At 34.6% G+C, this 25927-nt stretch overlaps 1 protein-coding gene across 1 annotated transcript in view; it reads right to left on the reverse strand.

Annotated features, from left to right (window-relative positions):
- Positions 1-668: 668 nt before the first annotated feature.
- The window catches only part of LOC113522189 (androglobin-like), a 31440-nt gene continuing 6181 nt past the window's right edge, over positions 669-25927 (reverse strand). The window contains exons 6-28 of the mRNA XM_052903396.1: positions 25572-25704; positions 24738-24874; positions 23641-23785; positions 22248-22405; positions 19093-19134; positions 17753-17854; positions 15898-16283; positions 15155-15367; positions 14276-14570; positions 13349-13600; positions 12909-13255; positions 12457-12730; positions 11956-12123; positions 10695-10790; positions 10575-10615; positions 8571-8698; positions 7858-8059; positions 6680-6752; positions 5284-5329; positions 4482-4532; positions 3104-3230; positions 2066-2226; positions 669-1040 (exon numbers count right to left, since the gene is read on the reverse strand). Coding sequence (XP_052759356.1) covers positions 919-1040; positions 2066-2226; positions 3104-3230; positions 4482-4532; positions 5284-5329; positions 6680-6752; positions 7858-8059; positions 8571-8698; positions 10575-10615; positions 10695-10790; positions 11956-12123; positions 12457-12730; positions 12909-13255; positions 13349-13600; positions 14276-14570; positions 15155-15367; positions 15898-16283; positions 17753-17854; positions 19093-19134; positions 22248-22405; positions 23641-23785; positions 24738-24874; positions 25572-25704 — 3699 coding nt within the window. The 3' untranslated portion in view covers positions 669-918. The remainder of the gene's footprint in view (positions 1041-2065; positions 2227-3103; positions 3231-4481; positions 4533-5283; positions 5330-6679; positions 6753-7857; positions 8060-8570; positions 8699-10574; positions 10616-10694; positions 10791-11955; positions 12124-12456; positions 12731-12908; positions 13256-13348; positions 13601-14275; positions 14571-15154; positions 15368-15897; positions 16284-17752; positions 17855-19092; positions 19135-22247; positions 22406-23640; positions 23786-24737; positions 24875-25571; positions 25705-25927) is intronic.

The following is a 25927-nucleotide window of genomic DNA, read 5'->3' on the forward strand; positions in this document are numbered from 1 at the left end:
TAGTAGTGGAAAGTCAACGACTGATTATGATGTTCTTTTTTGATATAACTTTTAATAGCAAATAAATTGATTACTCACTTGAGGGAGAGTGAAAACCGTCATCTATAGACTATGAATAATAATTTGGATACTATATGATCCACTAAAATGCCAAGGTTACTTCCATAGTAACCCTGGACATTTTAGATGGATAGATAGATAGATAGGTAACCTTTATTACCAGTATTAAGAAAATTAAAATTAAAACAACAAAAAGAAAAAAAAAAACAATTATTGTTGCTGGTAATAGGAGCCGCCTTAGCTGTTGCTATATATTATATGTACAGCTCCAGCGAGATGTACTTATATAGCGCTGATTTTCAGGCGGCCCCTTAACTCCTTTTAGTGAATCATATAGTTACTACTGTCATATTTTGTACTTTATCTGTTATACTCTCATCCTCTTTAGTCATTGAACAAAAACTTTAAAAAAAAATCATGTTTTATTTAGAATTAATTGGCAACACCAATTGTTATTAGATTTATACTGAACAATTGATAAAATCTTGTTTTAAACTAAATATAAAAAAAAAATACTTTACATTTCGAAATATTGTAAACAGATTTTGTCCTAATTAAATACTTGCTAAATAATCCAAAATATTTTTATGGGAAATAAAAATCTAAAATTCAAAATTACTTAATGTTTTATTTAGAATTAACCAAAAACAGAAATTGACTTTTTTTGTTATAATTATAGAGGTTCTTGCTAAATAATACACAACATATTAAACAAAAATTGAAACTTAAAATTAATTCATGTTTTATTTTGTAATAACTGGCAACACTTATTCAAATTGGTTCTTTAATTAAAACAGTATTACTTGCTAATAACATACATTATCTTAAACAAACACTGAAATTATTTTTTTTATAAAACTATTTCTTTTTAACTTCTTGTTTTTTCTTCGTAGCGGACAAAGTTCGGTTGAGAGTCTCCCTAGCTATAGCTTCATCTCTTTCATTTAGAACTTTAGCTAGTTCTGGATTCCATTGTGAATCTGTATTGTAAAATTATATATTAATTGTATCAGCCATTAATTGGCTACTGCTGAACATAGCCTCCTCTATAAGCGGGTTTTTGCCAGTAGTTGCCACGCTTGGCAGGCGGATTGGCAACTGTAGTTTGGCTTTTGCTGATATTTTAAGAGGGACGCTGCTGTCTCTCCTTTCACATTAAACTCCTTTAATCGCCTGTTACGATACCCACGGGAAAGGAGGGGGTGGCCATTTCTATACCGGGATCTACACGGCTTATATGTTGTTGAAACACAATATTTATTTAAATGTTTGTTCTTTTTTCACACTTTTCCGGTCTTCAATCTAGGATACTGTAACTAGGCAATGAAGATCTGAGGACAAAACCGCCATATCTTCTAATATATAAAATTCTCGTGTCGCGGTGTTTGTTACTAAACTCCTCCGAAACGGCTTTACCGATTTTTAACCAGTGAAGGGTGATAGATGAGAATGAAAACAGGCCAGTTAGCCCATCATGATGAATTCATCAGGAATTAACCATGATAGTTTCCAAGGAGAACCGCGAGGAGGTCGACCTGGTTGGGTATATTGCTAGCAATAGGATTCTCAGTCTCCATTACTAACAATCCTTTTCCCGGCAGTTAATCAATTTGTTATGCGGTCCCGGAACAGAATTAGCCACTCGTTACTTTTCCGTGGATGTCATAAGAGTCAAATAATTTAATGGTCAAGCAATGGACAGCAGCGTGTTTTAAAATATCATCAAAGGCTAACCGCGGTTGCCAACCCACCTGTCAAGCATGGCAACTACTGGCAAAACCCCCCTTTATTAGAGAAGTCTATGATCAGCAGTGGGCATGTAATGGCCGGATATGATATGTTGATAATGAATCAATTTGTTCCATTATCTTGGACAAAGTTATGAGTAAAGTTTTCTTATATGACTTGAAGTGTTAGATAAGCTACTGGCCCACCTGTTAGAAACTGACAACCGTCGCTTACAGACATAAACAGCATTGTGTTATTTAAATATTGAAAATCTTACCAACAAAGAGTTTCTCTAGAAGTTGACATCTCTTCTTCTGTCGTCCAAGCACGTATAACTCGTTGTAGGTCTGCAGTTCCTTCATACGACCCAGCGCGGCTTCAATGCGGGCGTGGCGATCCTTCTTGGCTGTTTCCATAATATCAGGTGTCAAGACGACACTGGAATTTAATAAGCTTTTCTGTATATTTGCTCTCCCTGATACCATCAGGAGACTTTCGTCTAAATTAACTTTGATAAAACAGGTTTATGGCCAATTTTATATTTTATCCAAGCAGAAAATATTATCTACTGTTTTTGTTTTTGTGTATAATATATTACATCTTGTAAGGATATTTATTGTTTATATATATTTATCTGTGTATCTATGTAAATATACTAATATGCATGTCAATTTTCAAATGTATGGAATTTCTTTGGTTGTCTGTGAAGCAGTTGTGTTTGCATGGCTGTGTTTCGGTTTGAAGGGTGGGATATGGCGTGAATTTATAGGGTACAGAGAAAAATAATCTGAGTCCTCAGGAATGGCAACGCATGGGAGGTATTATGGGCGAAACAGTATACTCATTCGCCCATGACACCACTCATGCGTTGCCATTCCTGCACAGCCATGTAAACACAACTGCTTCACAGTTGAAACACCAATGACACATGCCCTGTATTAAAGAATAAGTAAATGAATATTTGGTCGTCGAATTTCATCTCGTTATACTATTTATAGGTAAGATCCATGAGAAACGCAGGATTTTTTATTAATAACTGCTATCTATCATTTATCATAATACTCGATGTGGCCACATTTCCCTGAACATATTTTGATCCAACGTGTTCGAAAACTATTTGATTTTCGTTGGAATAACTTACATTGGTGTTATGATCAGAACAATCAGTTTCAACTTACAAAATTGACATAAAAAAACTATTGTCGACTTAATAACAAAACACGAAAATCTATATTGCATTAACATTACATAAAAACATGTAAAGATAATTTTCACCTAGTAAAGTTCTTCTGTACACATTTTCTGTAAACCTCACCTGTTCTCTTCAACTTTCTCTTTAGTGCAAAACGGTAAGAAATATAGAGGTATGAATTTGTCCCTCAATTGCTCAGGCATCACTAAATACTTCGCTTCTTCTTCCGTTTCCACTGTCATTTCCAATACTGAGAAATGAAAATCTATTACAATTTAAGGATTAGTATCGCAGAAACCTAAATGGACTGAGCATAGAATGAGCCGCCCCTTCCTTTCCTGTGTGTGTTTCGTAAGAAGGGACTAAGGGAACTTAATGGTCGAGAGATGAGCAGCAGCGTCCCTCTTAAAGCATCTTCAAAGCCTAACTGCGGTTATTAACGTGCTTGCCAAGCGTAGCATTTACTGGCGAAATCCTCCAAAGGGAGGTTCGTTCAGCAGTGGACAGTTAACAGCCGATATGATGATGATGATGATTTGAGACAAAAACCAGAAGTATTAATCGTTATTAATATAAGTAAATAAATTCTATCGATTCTAAATAGAATTATCGAAAGTTCAAACTAGAAACTTCCTTTTTTAAACAGATAAATTTTTTTTAAACAACTTTGATAGCAAACAAGCATATGGCTCGTCTGATAGTGAAATAGGTTACTGTAGCCTATGGATGCCTGTAATACCAGGGGCATCACGCGCGCGTTGCAGACCCTTAAGAAACCTTAATATGCCCTTTTTACGAATCCCATACTGTAGTATCCAGGGGAAGCCTCGGCAGGATGGGGATGAGGATGGATTACCTGCCGACGGCGAGTAGTGCCATGGTGAAAAGTAACTAAACATGACTCACATATATAAGTTTATCCTTTTTTCAATTCACTGAAATTTTTGACAGCAAAGCATTATCTATAAAAAATGGCTGTAGGTAAAGATTAGCTATCCTAGACTACTAACTGAGAGCAGGCAACCCAAGTTTATTATATTTTAGCTTATCTTTCATTTAAACAAAGTTTCATTAAAAAATCTTATACCACCTGCAGTAATTAGTGGCTTGATCTTAGACTAATAATATTTTAGACCTTAGGTTAATAAAGGTTAAGGTTTATAGTCATTTTAAAGCGAAAATGTATTAAAACATGAATGATTTCATAATGGTAGGTAATAGCTACAATAATACCAGTTACCCAGCACGCACACGCACGCACGTACGCATGCTCACACGCACGCACGCACGCACGCTCGCACGCACGCACGCACGAACGCACGCACGCACGCACGCACGCACGCCCGCCCGCACGCACGCACGCACGCACGCCCGCCCGCACGCACGCACGCACGCACGTAAGTTAAACCAGTAGTTCTTACATTAAAATATAATGTGTACTTACGGAACTTGTTTGAAAGCCAACCTCTTGATATAAAAAGAATATGACTGAAAAACTTACATCCACTCTCAGTGGCAGGCGTAGGTCCTTGGTGATTCTGCTGCTGATATTCTAAAATTTTGGTAAAGGATGTATCAAGAAAAGTACTAAATATGTATGTAGATGATTACGAAAGGAAAGGAAGATCTAATAAGACATGGATGGATTATGTGAAAGGCAATACGGCCAGAATGGGAGTATATGCGAAATGACTGCGAATAGAGATGAATTAAAGAGGTAAAATTATTTCCAACACTAAATAAATAATTGGAATAAGGACAAGATGATGACAAGGTCTATGCTCATACAATTTCACATACATTCGATATCAGATTGGTGGGGCACATCTGGCAGTTTCGCTGCTAATGGGCACGTGCGAGGACCAGTTGGGTGAGTTGGACCGACATGCTTAATTGAACTTCAGGGGAGTTTATTGTGATTTTAAATCTCTGACCGCGTATTTTTTTTTCACAGCAATAAAACACATCGCTTTGACAACAAATAGCACTATTTAGCCATTTAGGGCGATTCTGAGAAACAATATCAAATTACCAAAATATAAATCGTGGGATAACAACGTCAATAAACATAAAAAAGCGAGCACGTCGAAATCGCGGGATGCGTAAAATTAAATGAGTAGATACTGCACGCGGAAATCGCGGGATGCCCGATCAGAGGGTTAAAATTAAAAATACGTTATATACTAAATCATGCGGGAAAGTTGCGAGGAACGAGGCTTAACATACTGCCTTATCTTCCAGCGGTTGGAAGTTCGATTCCTGTAGCCAATGAATTGATTGTCTATAAATATTAACAAACTTACTCTTTTCCTCTTCTTCATTATCACCATATTCTTCACCAACCATTTCCTGGAATGTTTTATTATTTTTACAAATTGGACAAATTAAATGATAATTTTTACTTATATCCAATGTGGACGACAAAGGAAACCGGGTATGGAAATTGGAAATATTATGTATATAGGTCAATGAAACTTAGAAGACTAGGGCCGTGAAGGTAAGCCAAAAGAAAACAAAAGAAATGTGTGAATTTCGAATTTGATAAATAATAATATAAAGCTGTAAATAATATATGTGGCTTGTATTCCACATTCATGAACAGCTCCATGGATATCATGGTATATGCTGCAATGCTATTGATCAGGTGTTGTATTTCTGATAACAAGATACAGGTAATTCATCTATTTTTTAAAAAAAGAAGAACATTCTCATGTCGGTTATAATTTTTATGTTTGTTAACACATCACTCCCGTGTGTGTAGTCTTGGCATAGAATGAGCCACCTATTCCATTCTCGTGGGTGTCGTAAGAGGCTTTTCTCTAGGTCATGGATTCTAGGGGTTTTAAGCAGTATCCCTTTTAAAACATCACCAAAGCCTAACTGCGGTTGCCAACCTGCCTGCCAAGTGTAGCAGAGTTGGGGAAGGCCTATGTAGTAGACACTTAACGGCTGCTAGAATATGATACGATGATTCAGTAATTTTTTTTTACAACAACACAGGGGCAAACGAGCATGCGGTTCAGCCATTATCTGAACCTTGAAATCAGTTTACGGATGACTTTAGAATAAAACACTTTTAAAATGTAGCCTTTTATCATGACATCGATTTAAAAATGTTTAAAACATATCGAATTTGAAAATAGTCCATACTAATATTGTAAATTTGAAAGCAAGTTTGTTGTCTTTTTTTAACTCAGAGGACAAACAAGCATGCGGTTCACTTGATGGTAAGTGACTAGCTCCGCCCACGATCACCTGCAATACCAGAGGCATTGCAAGTGTGATGCCAGCCTTTCAAAAGGAATATGCTCTTTTCTTGAAGGTTACGTTGTCGTATCGGTTCGGAAATAGTGCAGCTGGAAGTTGATTCCAAAGAGTGGTTGTGCGTGAAAGAAAACGCCTTGAAACGTCTCTTAACACCTTAACAGCTTAACAAATCACATACATCTATGTGATTTTGTGTACGCTAACTATATGAGCTGGAGAGAGAGATAGGTAACTTTTTAACCCGGCTAGTTTTTATCCTGGTCACACAGACAATGTTGCGGATTAAAGCTAGTCATTATATAAGGTAATCATTTAAATGAGGAGGAAATTTTGTAATATATCAGAACAGCTACGACGAAGCTTCGCAGATAGCGATAATAGAATCTTGTCAATGTGTTACGTGCTTCTGGATGATATTTCTCTGACACTTACCTCTATTATTGAGAACGTGCTTTCAGAGGGAGGTGGTGGTACTGCTTCAAGAAACTCAGCCCAAAAGTCTTTCCTAAACAAGAAGAACACAAACTTGTACCTTTTTATTTATAAAAACTAAAACCTTATTACAAGTCTATTTTAACTATTACACTGTTTTGCTACTTTCTTTCAAATTAGGAATTTAGCCGTAAAGAAAGAGACGAAACAGTTCAATTGCTAAGATTGGTTTATAAGAAGTTTGGCGTGTTTATGAATAAGTCTTTAGAATCGTTAATCTATTTTTTTTTATACACCTTAGAATGGCAAACAAGCTGACGGCCCACCTGATGGAAAGTGGTAACTGTCGCCTATAGACACGAACTGTACCATGGACATAACAGAGAATACTGTTTCGCCCATGATAACCCCCATGCGTTGCCATTCCTGAGGACTCAGGTGTTATTCCTCTCTAGCCAGTAAATTCACGCCATATCCCACCCTTCAAAGCGAAACACAGCCATGCAAACACAACTGCTTCACGGTTGAAACACGAATGGGACAGAGGTACCCAAGCAATCGACTTTTGTACAAAGTCTCCCTCTGGAATGATTATGATTGAGACGGGAATCAGACAGGTCATTTAGATAAACTATGATAACTTGCTTGGGTTATCTCGACGTTTTGACCAGGTTCAACCGGCCGTCGTCACGACTAGATTGATGTAGTGCTATCGTGCTGCTTCCGAGGCAGAAGTCATCGATTGATGACTTATAAATTATCATAGTCTGTCTAAATGATCATTATAAATGCCCTTTTTTCTGATCTTGTTAGTGTCTATGGCAGCAATAATCACTTACATAATAAAAAAACAAATAAATCACCAGAGGGAGACTTTGTACAAAAGTCGTTTGCTTGGGCACCTCTGTTCCATTCGTGTTTTTACCGTGAAGCAGTCGTGTTTGCATGGGTTGGTTTCGGTTTGTGTGTGTGGGACATGGCAGTGAATTTACAGGGTACAGAGGAATAATACCTGAGTCCTCAGGAATGGCAATACATGGGGGGTATCATGGGCCAAAGAGTATACTCTGTTATATCCATGATATCATGTCTATAGGTGACGGTTACCACTTACCATCAGCTGGGCCGTCAGCTTGTTTGCCATTCTAAGTTGTATAACAAAAAAAATACAAAATTACCTTATTTGAGCTCCTCTCTGATTTCTTCCCGGTTCTTTTGCATCCCAGGCTCTCCTTGCTGCAGCAAACTCCAGGTCCCTCACATCGTCCCGCTTGCAGTATGCACCACCGTTAACGGCGAAGGAACATTCCATTTCAGTATAAGCATCACCAGGTTGTGGTTGATATATTGGTGCAGGCAGATGCTTATCTTTCTCCTTGTCTTTCGCGGAACCAGGCTGTAATTTCAGATTTAATGATTTTTTTAATTGATACGTGTCACTGAATCAATACTATGTATGTAAGTGTGTATATGTGTATATATATATTCTTATTTATGTAGGTTTATATTCATATGTATGGTATGTATTAATATTGTATCTTTCAAATATATATATATATATATATATATATATATATATATATAATGATTTATTATTTATGTAAATATTTATTTTAATTTTTGTGTTGCACTACTACTGCCCACTCACTTGCTATGCCACTGTGTTAGGTTGACTGGAAGAGATCTCTTTTAGAGATAAGTTCGCCTTTGTAACATTGTTATTAATTTATTGTTGTTACTGTATGTTTTAGTGCAATAAATAATATATATATATATATATATATATATATATATATACAAGAAAAAAATTGCCTGATGGTAAAAATATGAGATAAAAATAGCCATTTAGATAACTATTGTACAGACATAATATTTTATTGGCATTATAAACAATTAACCTTATCTTTCACTGTCTTTTTGATAGGCGTTTCTAATTTACATATTTCGGGCGCATCGCGAACTTCGCCTACTCTTTTCCATTGGGCAAGCGTGAGAGGCCAACCGTTCGTAGCAATCACTCTGTGGAAAATTAAAGTGCATAATGTAATTATCTTGTGTTTTTTTTAATTTTATTTTATATTACCTTATCTATAACAATAATTTGATGTGTGAAGAGCTTACTTTTAGAACGCATATTGTCGAACTGTGCACTCAAGCATTCAGAACTCTCGGATTTGTATTGCGACAAGCGCAACAATTGGATTGCATACAAGCTGTTAAATTGCTATATAATGCTTTTGTTCGTAGTAAATTAGAAAATAACGCAATTATTTGGAACCCACATGAATCTAAATATATACTTATGGTGGAAAAAACCCAAAAGAAATTTGTAAGATGGCTGTACCAAAAACAGTATGGTTTCAAGGTATCCCCATATATACCCGAGTATGTTTTTGTTGGGTATGGTGGGCTATAATACACTTGAAGTGAGACGAAAACTAAATTTAATTAAGTATGTGTTAAAATTAGTGCGGGGGGAAAAATGTAACCAAATTGTACTGGAATCAATATCAATAGGAGCGGCCAGTAACTACGTGCGAGCACGCCGACGACACTTATTCGATGTTCCATTACGAAGAACAGAGTCCGCTAAGCAGGCTCCCCTATCTCTTGCATTGAAACTACTCAATGATATTTTGAGCCAGTATCCGCAATTGGATGTATTTGCCTCCAACTTGCTGGAGTTTCGTCGAGTGACCACAGAGTATTTGTGTTCAGACGTTTTTTGTTTCAGTTAAATCTTTTTATATTATTTTTTGTTTAATATTTTTGTGTAATATTCCTTTTATAAGTTATTATACTCATGTTTTCCTGGGTGAGCGTATTGGAAGACTGTAAGGCTCACCCAGTGGATGTAATAAATAAATAAACATTATGATGGATCATCATCATCATAATTTCAGCCATTATCCGTCCACTGTTGGACATAGAAAAAGAAAAGATTGATGAATGTGGAGGAAGCGAAAGAGGTTTGTTTGAATCGAAGCATTTGGCGTTCCATTGTTTCTGCCTACCCTAATGGGAGACAAGCGTGACAGATATGTATGTATGTATGTATGCTGGACATAGGCCTCCCCCATAGACAGCCCTAAGAAACGGTCCTGAGCCACCTACATCCATTGACTCCCTTCAATGTATTTGAGGTCGTCACTCCATCTAGTGGAGGGTCGTCCTACACTGCGTATTCCCGTGCGGGGTCGTCGCTCAAAAACCTTTCTTCTTATAGTGAACTAGCGACCCGTCTCGGCTTCGTACGGTGCAATGCTGATACTAAATATACCTACCTACTACAGAATGTTCTTATAAACAACGTTTACAGCTTTTTTGACATTAGACAATACAAACAAGGTAAAGTGCTATAAAACGAAGCGTGGCCTTAGACGCTTCAAAATCCGTGTAGTTTTAAAGATTTAAGCATACATAGGGACGGACAGACAGCGACTTTGTTTTATACTATGTAGTGTTATTACATAATTATTATATCGTACATTATTATAAGGTACGATTTAAGTTTTTCGAAGATTGTGACTGACAAACCTTACATTAACCCAATAGTTGAACTCTGACCCATTCGTGTTTCAACCGTGAAGCAGTTGTGTTTACATGGCTGTGTTTCGGTTTGAAGGGTGGGATATGGCAGGGAATTTACAGGATACAGAGGAATGTCACCTGATTACTCAGGAATGGCAACGCATACATTTTATTTTTGAAAAAGGGAAAATCATCCAAAGCAGCTGTGGTAGTGACACTAGTCAGTAACTACAGTGGCTCAGGAGGTCGCAGTGCATACCCGTGTGCCTTTAGAAGCGGTTAGATCATCAAAGGAAGACATTTCTGTCATATTTAATTAATAAATTATTAAGAAAATTTATTATAATGCGATAAAAAAACTTACTCAATAAAATATTCCTTCGGTTCTGAAGGAGCCGTTTTTATCTAAAATTATAATTTAATAATTAAAATTATTATAATAGTTTGAGAAAAATTAAGAGACTTATATTTTTAGTAACATCACCTTAGTATTTGATCTATTCTTTCCACTTGCAGAAGCTTTTACTATTTTATTAGATTTTAGGGAACGGGCGCTTAATAAAGCCGAATCTCGATTAGCCTGAAATATCATAATTTATAATGTAATTACAATAAATAATATTAGTATTACAATTATTATAATGACTATTTTTTTTTTTTATTTATTTATTTTTACTATCCAAGATTAATCAAAGTAAATAGAAGGCGTTATCCAATAGACAATCTGACTATGGAGATGTTTTAAGAGGGACGTTGCTACCTTTTTTTTTTATACAACTTAGAATGGCAAACAAGCTGACGGCCCACCTGATGGAAAGTGGTAACCGTCGCCTATAGACATGACCAGTACCATGGACATAACAATACTGTTTCGCCCATGATACCCCCATGCGTTGCCATTCCTGAGGACTCAGGTGTTATTCCTCTGTACCCAGTAAATTCACGCCATATCCCACGCTACAAACCGAAACACAGCCATGCGAACACAACTGCTTCACGGTTGAAACACGAATGGGACAGAGGTACCCAAGCAATCGACTTCTGTACAAAGTCTCCCTATCCATCGTCTTCCCTTAGTCTCCTCTTACGACACCTACGGAAATGAAGAGGCGGCCTACTCTATACCGGAAACCTATACACGGCCAATAATATTGTTTATATTTATTATTTCCTTTTTCTTGCATTATATATAAAAAAAAAAAAATTTAGAATAATTAAAGATCGTGTCCTACAAAAAAAAAACTTCATTTGAAAAAAAAAAAACTAAACTACTGAATCAATTTAGTAACCTGTAAATATATACTTTAGATAAAAACAGATTTTTTCAAATCGGTTTAGAACTGACGGAGTTGTAACAAGTAACAAACATAAAAAAAAAACAAAAAAATAACAGAATTGAATCCTCCTTTTTACAAAGTCGATAAATAAATAGAAAGTTAGGTATTTTATATATTCGTTTTAAATAATAATTAAACAATAAAACAAGAGTATTCGAAGTTTATTATATGACCTATTTCGCTTTGTTTTACTCCAGTTGCTAAATTCCTCCGACTTGTACATTTCATAATAAAATATTAAATAACAATAAATATTTTTTATGCTTTTATTCCCTTTGTTGTAGGTGTTATAAAGTATATCCATTAATGTATAAACACACACAAAAAATAACTTTCTAAACTTCAGAACCTTCTATTTTTTTATGTCAATTAAAAATGTTTCAAAAATTAAGAAGTTATGAAATTAACCGAGCCTAAATTAGCGTAAGACGTAGAATGTCTTTTAACTGGCGTAGATGAAGGTGGTGTTGGATCCAGACTTATGAATGGCCAATAGAGTTCACCCTTCCCTGAACACCTGCCCAACTCCTCAACGATACCATCAGATTTGGTGCGAAGTATAGCTTCTATTTCTAGCTGAAAAAATATAAATTATATTCAAATATAATTAAAATATAATATTAATTAAAATGAAAATTAAAATATATAATTAAATTAAAGTATTAATTTCGAATTAAAATTAAAATATAAAATTAAATAAAAAGAAAATTAAAATATCAATTAAAGTATTAATTATGAATTAATGGAACTTAATTATCGAGAAATGGGCAGTAACGTCTCTTTTAACAACACCACCAAAATCTAACGACAGTTGCCAACCAACTTGCGAAGCATGGCAACTACTGGCAACCCGCCCTCCCCATAAATTTTATAAATAAGGGAGATATTAATTCAATATTAAACACTAACATCAGGTGAAGTGGCAGCAGCTCTGAAACTAACAGCTTCATGCTTGGTCACAGATATTTGGATACCGCCAAGTATATTTCTTCTATTAGGAATGAACATTTCTTCAAAATGCAGCTTCTTAGCTGATGGCAGTGGAGTTTCTTTGCAGAAATCTATATCGTTGTCACAAACATGGAATGCCCCCTTGACGCTGCATAACACAGTTAAATGCCAATGCACGTCGTGATTGCAACCAATTGGTTGGTTCACTGTTCCATGTCCTGTTACTGTGTAGCTAAAAGTAGAATATTTATCGAATGAACATTTTATTAAATTAATAAATAAAAAATGAATAAATGAATGATAATAATTCGTCGGTTATATGAATTAATTAATTAATGAAATATCTAATTACATTTTAAATTTTTATATTTAAAATATTATATTTAAAATTTTCTTTTTTTCTTTCTTACCCGTGAGCATTAGGAAGGAAATCAAAAGTGATATGAGAGTTATAAGCTTGAGGCATTTGAACACCGGTGTCATTATTGTACACTGCCATAGTACAATGGTATTGGAAGGAGCTTTGAACATCGAAATGAACTTTAACAGCGCCATGGCAGAAGAAAACCCCTTGAAAGTAAGGTATCCACTTGCATTGTGGCGTCACTGGACAAGATCCATTATACTGATGTAATCCATATACTCCGCTTAATGCAGACGCAACAGAATATGCATTTTTGGTTCCAGGATATAAACCGAAAAATTCATTCATTAGGGCTGATAAAGATTCCAAATTTCCAAATGCATTGTCCATGACCTATAAAAATCCTTTGACTTTATTAATATCTGGCTAAATAATATTATTACTTTTATAAATTATATATATTATAAATATTTCTTTATTACTAACAGCTTTCATTACTTCAGGTGTAAATGTAACACGTGTATTTAAACATTTTCTAGCCCAAGTTCCTCTCCAATGTGCTTGTAATATAGTTGCAGCTTCATGTCGCCTAATTGCCTTTTCTCTTTTATCTTTCAATATACCACATGATACTTCTTTAGTAGCTAGCTCACAAACTTGAGAAGTTATGGGAACTACTGGTGCTCTGAGTAGTTTTACCATTGTTTCTGCATCAACTATAGGTTTTTCTTCTAACACCTTGTCATTTAAAAGAAAAATATCCATATATATTATTCACTTATATTATTTTATCAGATTTACATTTTGAAAACCATAAGTTCTAGTACCCCACAATTCAATAAAATTTTAATTATGATATATTTATTTATTACTATTTATATCCCGCGACTTTGTCCAAGTTAATTAAGATGAATAATGTATTATGTGTTATATATCTCTGATATTTGTGATACAAATTTCATTCGTTTCCACCCACTCATTTTAGTATGATTGAATAACAATTACCAGAAATAGATAGATACTCTTTATTGTTTCCTCCAAAAAGATTACAAATAGATATTAAATTTATTATAAATATAAACAATTACAAGAAATAACCACAATGATAAAACAATGGGCGACCTTATCGCTGAAAACGATCTCTTTCAGGCAACCTTTGGATGGAGAGGAGTAATTATAAACAGTTTGATTGGAGGCACGATGAAATTCTATTATTTCTAAAATATAGAGATGTGATACATGTAATAATGTAAATATATATCCCTACTGATTATATATACTTATATACTACTATATATATATATATATATATATATATATATATATATATATATATATATATATATATATATATATATATATATATATATACTTTTTAAATGTTTATTTCTAAATATTCGTACAATATTTTACCTGTTCTTCTATCTGCTCATCTATTATTTCAATTTCTTCAGATTCAGGCATAATACAATCACAGGGATCAGCATCGACAATTTCTCTTAAAGATTTAGGTGGCGATGGCTTCTGTAGCATTCCAAATTCAGGATCATGAAAATAATGCCTCAGTACTGTACACACTGCACGAAAATCTGCATGTTGTAGCCTTTTCATTAGAAACGATTGAAGAGCTTGTCTGAACATCCAATGCAGGAATAATTTGTCGTAACCAACAACTTGTGGATCCCATATTAGATCTGGTTGATATGATCTAAAATGCACAATAAAATAAAAAAAAATAGCATTGATATATAAAGAATCATAGATACATAATTGCAACTTAAAAAGTGGCAATGAAAATAGAACATATTTAACCAAATTAGAGCTCTAACCATTCAGTAACAAATTACCTTTGGTTAAACGTATAAATTTTATAAAAATATAAAGTCTATACAAATCACTATTAAACTTGAATTTTGACATTTACCGTATCTATATGACTTCACTTGTGGATTGTTTTATAACTATTTATTTTTTGGACTTTATTCACATAAATTTATTTAATTTTTCTTAAATTATTTGACGAAATGAAATAACGGGCTAATGAAGTGATTATTGTCGCCAATAAATATGAACAACAAGTACTATGGATGACACAAAACACAAAGTTATATCTTTGTTCTTGATGAGCCTTCATGCTCAGCAATTTCACTGTCCTATTCATCCTTCAAACTGAAACATGACCATGCAAGCATAGCTGCTTAGAGCATCAACACGAATAAGACAGAGGTATTCAATTAAATAACTTTTGTGCTAATACTATAAATATTGCATTAAATATTACAAATAACTTACTTATAAAAGTCTTTGTTTGCATCAATAATATTTAAACTAGATTTATTAATACGAGCCCAGTTAGAGAAAGCTGTGGAAATGTTAAGTAGGTATCGGGATGCCCAAGAACATTCTCGTACTGCTGCGCACTGAATTATATCACGTGAACCAAGAAGCAAAGTGGATTCACTGAGCAACATTAAGTGCCAATTCATGCGGGAATGAACCCATATTCTAAAAAAATCATAGATATTTAGTTTTAAAATTTTAAGATATAAAAAATTATCCTTAAAATAAATATAAATGTATATAATTATAATATAAAAAATGCACTCATTACTGTAATTGCTTATGAAGTAAAAATGTAAAATAACATTCTTACGATATACTAGTAAACTTGATATGCCCATGTTTCCCCAAGGATATTAGAATTCAACGTAGAAGACAGCAAGTCTACCACCGTCACTCAAATAACTTTAATTAAATTTCTTAAAATATAAGGCTATAAACAGTTAATATTAGATATAATCGGTGTTTATTTATATAATTTCAATTCGAACCCAATTAATGAATTAAATTTAAATGAATTATAATTATTTATATTAAATTAATTAGTTATTGAAAATTAAAACTGAATAATATATTTAATTACAAGCAAAATTTAGAGAATGTTACGCATATTTTAAAATTATTCAACAACTTTTAGAGTTATTATTTTAAAATTAAAATAAGCTATAGTAATGTATGCAAATATATAGTCTTACCTACAGACATGTCTGCCCGGTGGAAATTTAATTTCCACAGAATCATAGCCCCGTGTCTGAATAAACGCTTTAGCCATTGGCACCTCGCAATCTTTGAACCATTCAAATCTCTCCAAAATCAAATACGCCGGTTCAATATGATCCACTATTGGCACACCTGAATTGAACAAAACTCTTGGATGGAGCATGTTAAGTGAAATTCTGAGGACATTCTCGTCAGGTCCGTCGATTTGTAGGTAAAGCGGTGCTGATTTTGGTGCTTGAATATCGAGAGATCTATTGGCAGTCCCTTTGGTAATTCGTATTGGGGGATTGCTCGCGGCAGATGTGAACTGGTACATGGAAGGATGATATAGTACGTTGATATTTTTTATTAGTTCCTTTATCTGAAAATAATGTAAATATATTTCTTTTTATATTTTAAAATAAGAAGGGTAAAAAATAAATGAAGTCTTTTTATTAAAATATAACTCATAGTTTATTAAATAATAAAAAAAAAAATCTTCCTCAAGGATTATTGTTTATATAAATCAATCAATTTAATAACAATAATTTGAGCCGTTTATTGTCCACTGCTGAATAAGGGAAGTTTTGCTAGTAAGTTGCCACGCCTGTGGATTGGAAACTGCAGTTAGGATTTTAAAGATGTATTAAGGACATTGTTTCCTATCCCTCGAACATTAAGCTCCCTTAGTCGCCTCTTACGACACTCACGAGAAAGTACGGTATGTCCTATTCTATGCAACATGGATATTTTAATTATATTAAATATATCGAAACAGTATACTCTGTTATGTCCATGGTACTGATCATGTCTATAGGCGACGGTTACCACTTTCCATCAGGTGGCCCGTCAGCTTGTTTGCCATTCTAAGTTGTTTGTATAAAAAAAAAACTTAATTATTTAGACATTAGTAAAAATAAATATTATAAATGAGAATACATTAGTCATTGTAAAACTACCAAGGTATTCTAGTATTATGGTAGACGTATTTTTGACACGTAATAATTTATAAGTACATTTGTAAAAGTTGTTTAAAAATAGGTCAAGGTACAATCCAAACAGATAATCATTACATGCAATTTTTTTTTACATTTACACAGAGTTTTACAGAGAGTTACAAAAAATATATACAATTTATTTTAGGAACGTAACGGAATGCAATTATATGTGAATAGTAATTATATTTTTAACATATAAATGTAAATGAATTTAAATATTTGTAAAAGTCATGATTTCTATAACGCCATGAATAGTTTTAATTTGTTGCACCTAAAATGGCAAACGAGATAATGATCAATCTGATTATATATGCTACTTTCCACTCAAAGTTGGCTGGAAGAGAACTCTTATAGAGTTAAGCTTGATCTTCATTTAATTATTATAATGCAATCATTTCATAAATGAATATAATTTTTGTGTACAATAAAGTATAAAGATGAATAACTACATGAGACAGATAAAGGAAACACTAGGTGTCATGTCGTATAGGGAGATCAAGGATATGGCCTGGGATAGAGCTAGCTGGAATAAGATGCATGAATTAGTTGCACCGACAAGAGGAAACTCTTAAATGATAAAAAAAAGTATAAATAAAATTGACATTGTCTTGTTTGCCATTTTAAGTTAAATAAAAAAAAAGTAATAAATATAGTTACAAATAGGGAAAATTAACTTATTAACATAACCAAAGAATTCATTTAGGTATTAACTAACCAACTATATAATAACTTATATATACATGTATAACTAACTTGAGATAACTATTATAGCATAAGTCGATGTTTATAATAATTAAATGATTTAAATGTATTTATTATGACTAAATTATTATTAAAATTATTATTATCTAACCGAACTGTATTGCATCCATTCACGCATGTCATCCTTCACTTGCTGTGTCACAGAGATGCCAGTGTTAGATCGAATCACATCTTTTCCACCTCCTTTCTTTATCTGCAAAAAAAAATTAATAAATCTATGAATAAAGATTACTATTGTATCTAGTAGTAATGGTTACCCATAGCCACGAACAGCACCATGGAAATAATAGAGTATACTGTGAACCCGCTTGTGTACTCTCATAAATGCCAATTTATGACAATAAATATTGGCGTCAAAGTGCTAGTACATATATAAATTAGTATTTTAGTACTTCTGTGTTTCCTGTAATTTTCTCAATCCTATATCAAGGTGGAAAAAACCATACATACATACATATCTGTCACGCCTGTCTCCCATTAGAATAGGCAGAAACAATGGAACGCCAAATGCTTCGATTCAAACAAACCTCTTTCGCTTCTTTCACATTCATCAATCATTTCATACACGCTCGCCGGTTACGGGCACTTTTAATTTGGCCCTTCTACAGCACGTCGCCTATTTGGGCAACATGCGTCCGTCTAGGGCGGCCCCTACCGACATCTATTCATCCATTCATTCTTGCTCGATAAATCTCTTTCGTAATTCTTTTTTCATTTCGTTGAAAAATATAACAACCAAAAAGAGTTTAAAAGGAAGAACGTTTTTAATAAGGTTTTATTATTTTATATTTGTTACCTTATAACTCCGTCAATATATATATAATATAAGAAATTAAAAAAAAATTGTTATGATGCAATAAATAATACAATTTTTTTATAAATGCAAAAAACACACACACGAACAGTTTTCTACCGACTTCAAAAAGAATCAGGTTCTCAATTCTGCCTTTTCATTATGTTTGTTACCTCCTACCTCTGTCAATAGTAAATCGATTTGGAAAGGGGAGAAAGGAATTGCTAATAATATGGTTTAATAGCTCCATTGCTAGCAATATACTCTTTCAGGTCGACCTGAACGCGTTATCCCCTGTAAACAATCATGGTTAATTCTTGTCGAATTCATTATGGTGGGCTAACTGATTTACATTCATTATCACCTATCATCTTCCACTGGTGCCTCGTCGGTGTATACCGATAGCGCGGGCGGGGTCACCATTCCATTTTTACCCTTTAAAAAAAAATTATTTGAATGGACTTATTTACAGGTCTCATGGAAATATTATGACAGTTTAGTTTCTAAATCAAAACAACAGAATTTGTCACGATTGAAGTCAAAAATGTTTGTGGGACCTTTAACTATGTTTATTTCCTGTTTCCTGTTTATTTCTTCTAGATAATTCTAAAACGAAAATACTAAAAATAAATACTAACCGGTGTATTTCTGCCATGTTCTTCTCGAAAACAGTATGTAATCTGAAAATAGGGGGAAAAGGATTGTTAGTAATGGAGACTGAGAATCCTATTGCTAGCAATATACCCAACCAGGTCGACCTCCTCGCGGTTCCCCCTGGAAACTATCATGGTTAATTCCTGATGAATTCATCATGATGGGCTAACTGGCTTGATTTCATTCTCATCTATCACCCTTCACTGGTGCTCCGCCAGCGTGTCCCGTTAGCGCAGGCGGAGTTACCATACCATTATCATCGTTAAAAAGAAAAAAAATCTTAAAATTAGAAAAATTCAAATCAACTTATAAAATAAGTAAGTAATATGTCACGACTATAATCTCTATGGCCATGTGATCCCGGCATAGAATACGCCACCCCTTTCTTTCGCGTGGATGTCGTAAGAGGCAACTAAGGGAGGGCTAGGTATGGACAGCAGCGTCCCTCTTAAAACATCTCTAAGCCTAACTGCAGTTGCTAATTCGTCTACCAAGTGTGGTAACTACTGGCAAAACCCCTCCATTAGGAAGGCTTATGTCCAGCAGTGGACCGTTAAGGGCTGATATGATCATGATGATTAATAAAAAGATTTAATTTTAAGATTTAATTTGAAATTTATCATTTTTTGCGTATAACTTAGAATGGTATACAAGCTGACGGCCCAGCTTATGGAAATTGGTAACGGTCGCCTATAAACATGAACAGTACCATGGAGATAACAGAGTACCTATACTACGTCGTCATAGTAGGTGAATATCTAGGTGAGTCGTGCACAATCATTTTACAGTACAATTCGTAAATGGCAATTTATTAGTTAAAAATACTAGTTAAATAAAAAACTTACTTGCTAACTTATTGAAAATCACAAAACAGTCTATATCTGATTTGGCAAGAGTGCAGTAACAACGTAGAGCTTAAATCAATGGCCGGAAACAGTTGGCATATTTTTATAGTACTAGTCTAAAGAACCGAGAACATTATGCCAACAAAAATTATGACAGAGTAGAAGAATCTATTAGTAATTGATTTCAAGTGGAAGTACTCCAACTGAAAGTCTTTCTAATGCAGGCCAATCGCTTGCACTTTTTATGCTTATGTCACACGACACAGGATATCTTAATAAATTATGAATCGATTTTTAAAATCTCTTTGTAAAATCTACAGCATTTGTTTTATTTTATTTATTTTAACTTCTGTTTAGCACTACTACAGCCCACTCACTTCCTATGCCACTGTGTTAGGTTGACTGGAAGAAATCCCTTTTAGATATATATATATATATATATATATATATATATATATATGTTAGTCCATGTTAATATTATTATGGAATATTGGAATAAAGAGCTCTTTTTTTGTAACATTAAACTATCTGTTACGAAGCAAAACTTATTTCTTACTTAATTTACGAAAGGGGAAAGTGTTTATCAGTAATGGATTTTTACTGCCCTATTGCTAACAAGCTAACAATAGGGCATAACTATCAGGTCAATCTCCACATGGTTTCCTATGGAAACCGTCATGGTTAATTCTTGTCGAATTCTTCACGATCGGCCAACTGACCTGCCTCCTTCTTCACTTTTCATCCCCCACTGTTGTCTCACCAGCATAAACTAATAGCGCAGGTGGGGTTAAGATTAAATTTTCACCCATTAAAAAAAATGTTATACGATTTCATGTTCTACATTTAAATAATTTTAATTTTTTTTATACAACTTAGAATGGCAAACAAGCTGACGGTCCACTTGATGGAAAGTGGTAACCGTCGCCTATAGACATGAACAGTATCATGGACATAACACAGAATACAGTTTCGACCACGATACTCCCCATGCATTGCCATTGCTGAAAACTAAGGTATTATTCCTCTGTACCCTGTAAATTCACTGTTATATCCCACTCTTCAAACCGAAACACAGCCATGCAAACACGACTGCTTCACGGTTGAAACACGAATGGGGCAGAGGTACCCAAGCAATCGACTTTTGTACAAAGTCTCCCTCTGGTAAAAATCCTAACTTAATAATTTATATATTGATTTACGAGGGCGGAGCCGCGATATATAGCTAGTCTAATCTAATGGTGTCCAGTTCAATCATCGCATATTTGTATTCATCAATGATCTAGGTGTTTTCTATACTCATTAGACAATAATGAGTAATTACTATGTAGGTGACAAATTAGTAAACATGACCGTTTGCATGTATATAGACAGAGAAGGGAAATTCTGTGTATTTATATCACGTTTACACTGATTAATGCATTATTCTTTCGACAATTAGGTACTAAACACATGTAAATACGATTTAGTTGTAGTACCATGAATTTTCTTTTCTAGATCTCTTAGTTGTGTGCTATTTATTTAGTTATTTCATTTGAAACTAAATAAAAAGCTCGCAGTATACCACGTATAATATTTCTAGTAAAGTTTCATTCATCTTGCATATACAAATAACTTACATAAACTTAGATAACTGAGAAATAAACCTAATTCCTATTATGGGATTAGCTCCCTTCCCTGTTGAGGTTTACCCAAGAGACTACAGCATGGAGTTCTTCAAAAAAGTTGTAAAGAAGTTTCTACTAGGTTCGCAATGTGCGCGTAACGCCCCTGCTATTGCAAGTGTTCATATGATGTGGTCACTGCTTTTGGTTAGGCGGATCATATGTCTGTTTATCACTTCAGTGATATAAAAAATGACTTTTAGTATATAATAAGCACATAGATAATCATAGATTTTCATATCACAGATGGTACATAACTTACTCATACTTGAATTATACAGAGATTGAAAACAAGTGATTGAATCAAGTTGACTTACCTCAACTTATCTGGGCGCAGGTCTCTTCCCATAATATATCATCATCATCATCACATCAGCCTTTAACTGTCCACTGTTGAACATAATCCTCCTCTTATTGGGAATTTTGTCAGTAATTACCACGCATGGTACGTGAATTAGCAGTCGCAGTTAGGCTTTGGTGATGTTTAAAGAGAAATGCTGCTGTCCACCTCTGGACTTTGAAATTAGCTTAGTCGCCACTTACGACACCCATGGAAAAGGAAGGGGTGGCCCAGTCTATGTCGGAGCGACACGGCGCTTTCACTAGTATACAATGCTTAAACAATAAACTTACAGACTCAGTGCTCTGTACATCAAGCAGATGAGGAGCATAGGAGGACTTCAGAAGACTACTGACTTTGAGGAACCTCGTGCGGGGACAGTCGTAAGCTTCGTAGAGACCGTGGCGGCGAGCCCAGTCAATCCATCGGTAGTGCTTCCACAGTGCTACTTCTAGATTTCAAAAAATTCAGTCAAAATTAATTTATCTATGGGATTACCAGACGGAGACTTTGTACAAAAGTCGATTGCTTGGGTATCCCTGTCCCATTTGTGTTTCAACCATGAAGCAGTTGTGTTTGCATGGCTGTGAATTTACTGGGTACAGAGGAATAACACCTGAGTCCTGAGGAATGGTAACGCATGGGAGTATTATGGGCGAAACAGTATACTCTGTTATGTCCATGGTACTGCTCATGTCTATAGGCGACGGTTACCACTTACCATCAGGTGGGCCGTCAGCTTGTTTGCCATTCTAAGTTGTAATTAAAAAAAAAATTATAAAATCTATGAATCAAGACATATAGAATTTCAAAAAATAAATATATATATATAAAACAGGTAATTCTGTTCCGATCGCATTTATTAATTGCAGTGAAATTAAATGGAGACATAAAACTTTAGACTTTAGTTTAGACAGCGCATAAGGGTTACCACAGGCATAACAGTATTTTCCTTGGTGGCTCTGGTGATTTATCTTTATAGGCTACTAACTATATACCGCAGCTTTGCCCGCGTAATTCAGTACATAAAATATTCTATATGCTATATTAGGATATAATCTACCCGTGTATCAATTTTCATTCAAATGTGATGAGTAGTTTTCGAGTAAAAATGTAACAAGCACCTATCCCATCCATCTATCCATTCATCCATCCTTAGAAACTTTAATAATAATATCATAGGTACCACTTCTATCAGGCAGGCCATCTCTTCAATCTATCTATCTTTACACGAAATTCCTTGGGGGGTAGGCAGAGAGAACAATTTTTTTTTTATACAACTTAGAATGGCAAACAAGCTGACGGCCCACCTGATGGAAAGTGGTAACCGTCGCCTATAGACATGAACAGTACCATGGACATAACAGAGTATACTGTTTCGCCCATGATACCCTCCATGCGTTGCCATTCCTGAGGACTCAGGTGTTATTCCTCTGTACCCAGTAAATTCACGCCATATCCCATCCTTCAAACCGAAACACAGCCATGCAAACACAACTGCTTCACGGTTAAAACACGAATAGGACAGAGGTACCCAAGCAATCGACTTTTGTACAAAGTCTCCTTTTTGTCAAAAGCCTCTCTACTTACACTCATCTTTCAGAAATTACACTTTCAAACTCTTCAACTTGTAAAAAAAACTTTCTTGATACTGTTTAAAACTCAAACTTTAAAAACATGTCCGACCGGGTTCAGGCAGTGGTTTCTTCAAGGGTACATCTCGAGCCATGGTGATAAGCAGGTCCATCTCGTGACCAGGAGTTATACCAGGCAAAGAATATGGAGGTTGATTCTTGGAGTCTTCTATCACAATAGTTGTTATTGATCCTCGCTGAAAGATTATGTATTTTTTTGTTAGCACGAATGGGCAAAATTTACTTAGATGATAAATGATCGTCATCTATACTTATAATAAATCTGTAGAGGTCAATTCTGTACATGAAATATATTTCCAAAATAACTATCAGGGGGTGATTAGAGATCGATACTGATGCCAAAAATGCAATCAGTAAAATTTTTGTCTGTCTGTCTGTATGTTCGTTATAGAAACAAAAACTACTCGACTGATTTTAACGAAACTTGGTACAATTATTCTTCACACTCCTGGGCAGGCTGGGCATTTTTCATCACGCTACAATCAATAGGAGCAAAGCAGTGAAGGGAAATGTTGGGAAAACGGGAGAAGTTACCCCATTTTTAAACTTCCTTCGCGTGTGCAGCCTTAATGGCCACTTTTTAAAATGTAAAAATGTACACCCGTGCGACGCCGGGACGGGCCGCTAGTTTATAAATAAAACCATGAATATCATAGGGCATATTTTTTTTCAAGAATTATAATAGAATGGTAACCAAGCCTACGCTATTGATAATACTGGCGAGACTGAGGTTTAATAGTCCAATTGCTAGGCAACCCTATCGGGTCGATCTCCACGTGGTTCCATCTGGAAACCATCGTGGTTAATTCTAGATGGTTTTGTCATGATGGGCTAACTGATTTGTTTTCATTCTCACCTATCATCTCTCACTAGTGCCCTGTCAGCGTATACCGATAGCGCCGGTATAGTCACCATTCAATACTCAGCCATTTAAAAAAAAGACTGTATCAGGTCGACCTTCACGCGGTTCTCTCTGAACACCATCGCAGTTAAATATTGTTCAATTCATCACGATGGAGCAACTGACCTGCTTTCTTCCTCATCACTCATTGGTGCCCCGCCAGCGTATACCGATACCGCAATCGGGGTTCCCATTCCATTGTCATCCATTACAAAACAACGACATACCCTAACGACGGCGGTCTCTTTGTTGATGGGTTTCTTTGTATTCCTGGACTTGACAGTACTAGTCAAGGTGTCGTCGTCATCGTCCCACGAGAATAGTGGCACTTCTTTGCATATCAGATTCCAGAGTTCTTCCGCATCTATTATATACATTTAATTAAAGATTTTGAACACAATTTTTTAACCGACTTAAAAAAAGAGGTTTCTAATTTGGTTGCATTTTTCTATGTTTGTATTTGTTATCGCAACAGTTGTAAATCGATTTGGAAAATTCTATTTTTATCTGAAAGAATATACTTATAAATTGATCCAATAGAAATTTTATTAAAATTGGTTTAATATTTTAATTTTTAAATCAAAATAACTGGTTTTGACACAATTGAAGTCGGTATTTTTTGTGGAACACAATCTTATTTATACTAACTATGGAGGCAAACAAGTATACGTCCCGTCTTAAGGTAAACGCGGTTACCGTAGCTTAACGTCTGTAATGGCAGGGATATTATTTATGTTATATCTGTCGTGAAAATATTATTATTATTACATTTAAATAACACTTTCGATAAAAAAAGAATAATTAAAATCGGTTAACAATACGCAAAGATAAACATATATGTATATATATGTATTTGTGTGGTATATGTATATTATAGGTTAGTATTAATAAAAATTTTAATAAATATAGATATATACAATAAATAAATATTATTAAGACCGTTATCGCTATAATAATATTAACTTGCTCCAGTATTCCTTAATCTTACGCATAAACTTTAACCATCGCCTACCTACCGCTGTCAAAACATTTCTATCCTTACAAGCTAATCACAATATTACCAGTAATGTGATACATCATATTCATGGATCCAGTCAGACAGTGCATGATGTTGAATTCTTCGAATGCCTCATCCTCTAAACAGTCGACGTCTTCATCGGAATTCATGTCGGGGGCAGCCACCTTGAGAAGCGCCTGTAGAATGTTCATTAGCAATTACGCAGTCCCGCCGTTTGCATTATTTATTATAACTTATATTTTAATACGATGTCTATATACATATACAAAGAGAATTTAATATCGTTTCTGACAATTGTTGTTAAGAAGAAATACTGGTAGTAAGATTAGACAGCCCTTTTGCTAGCAATCAAGTCGACCTCCACGCGGTTTGTCTTGGAAACTACGGTGGTAAATTTTT

This window comes from Galleria mellonella, unplaced genomic scaffold, assembly GCF_026898425.1.
Source record: "Galleria mellonella isolate WM207_F2 unplaced genomic scaffold, CSIRO_AGI_GalMel_v1 utg139, whole genome shotgun sequence".
In the NCBI taxonomy this organism is placed as follows: domain Eukaryota; kingdom Metazoa; phylum Arthropoda; class Insecta; order Lepidoptera; family Pyralidae; genus Galleria; species Galleria mellonella.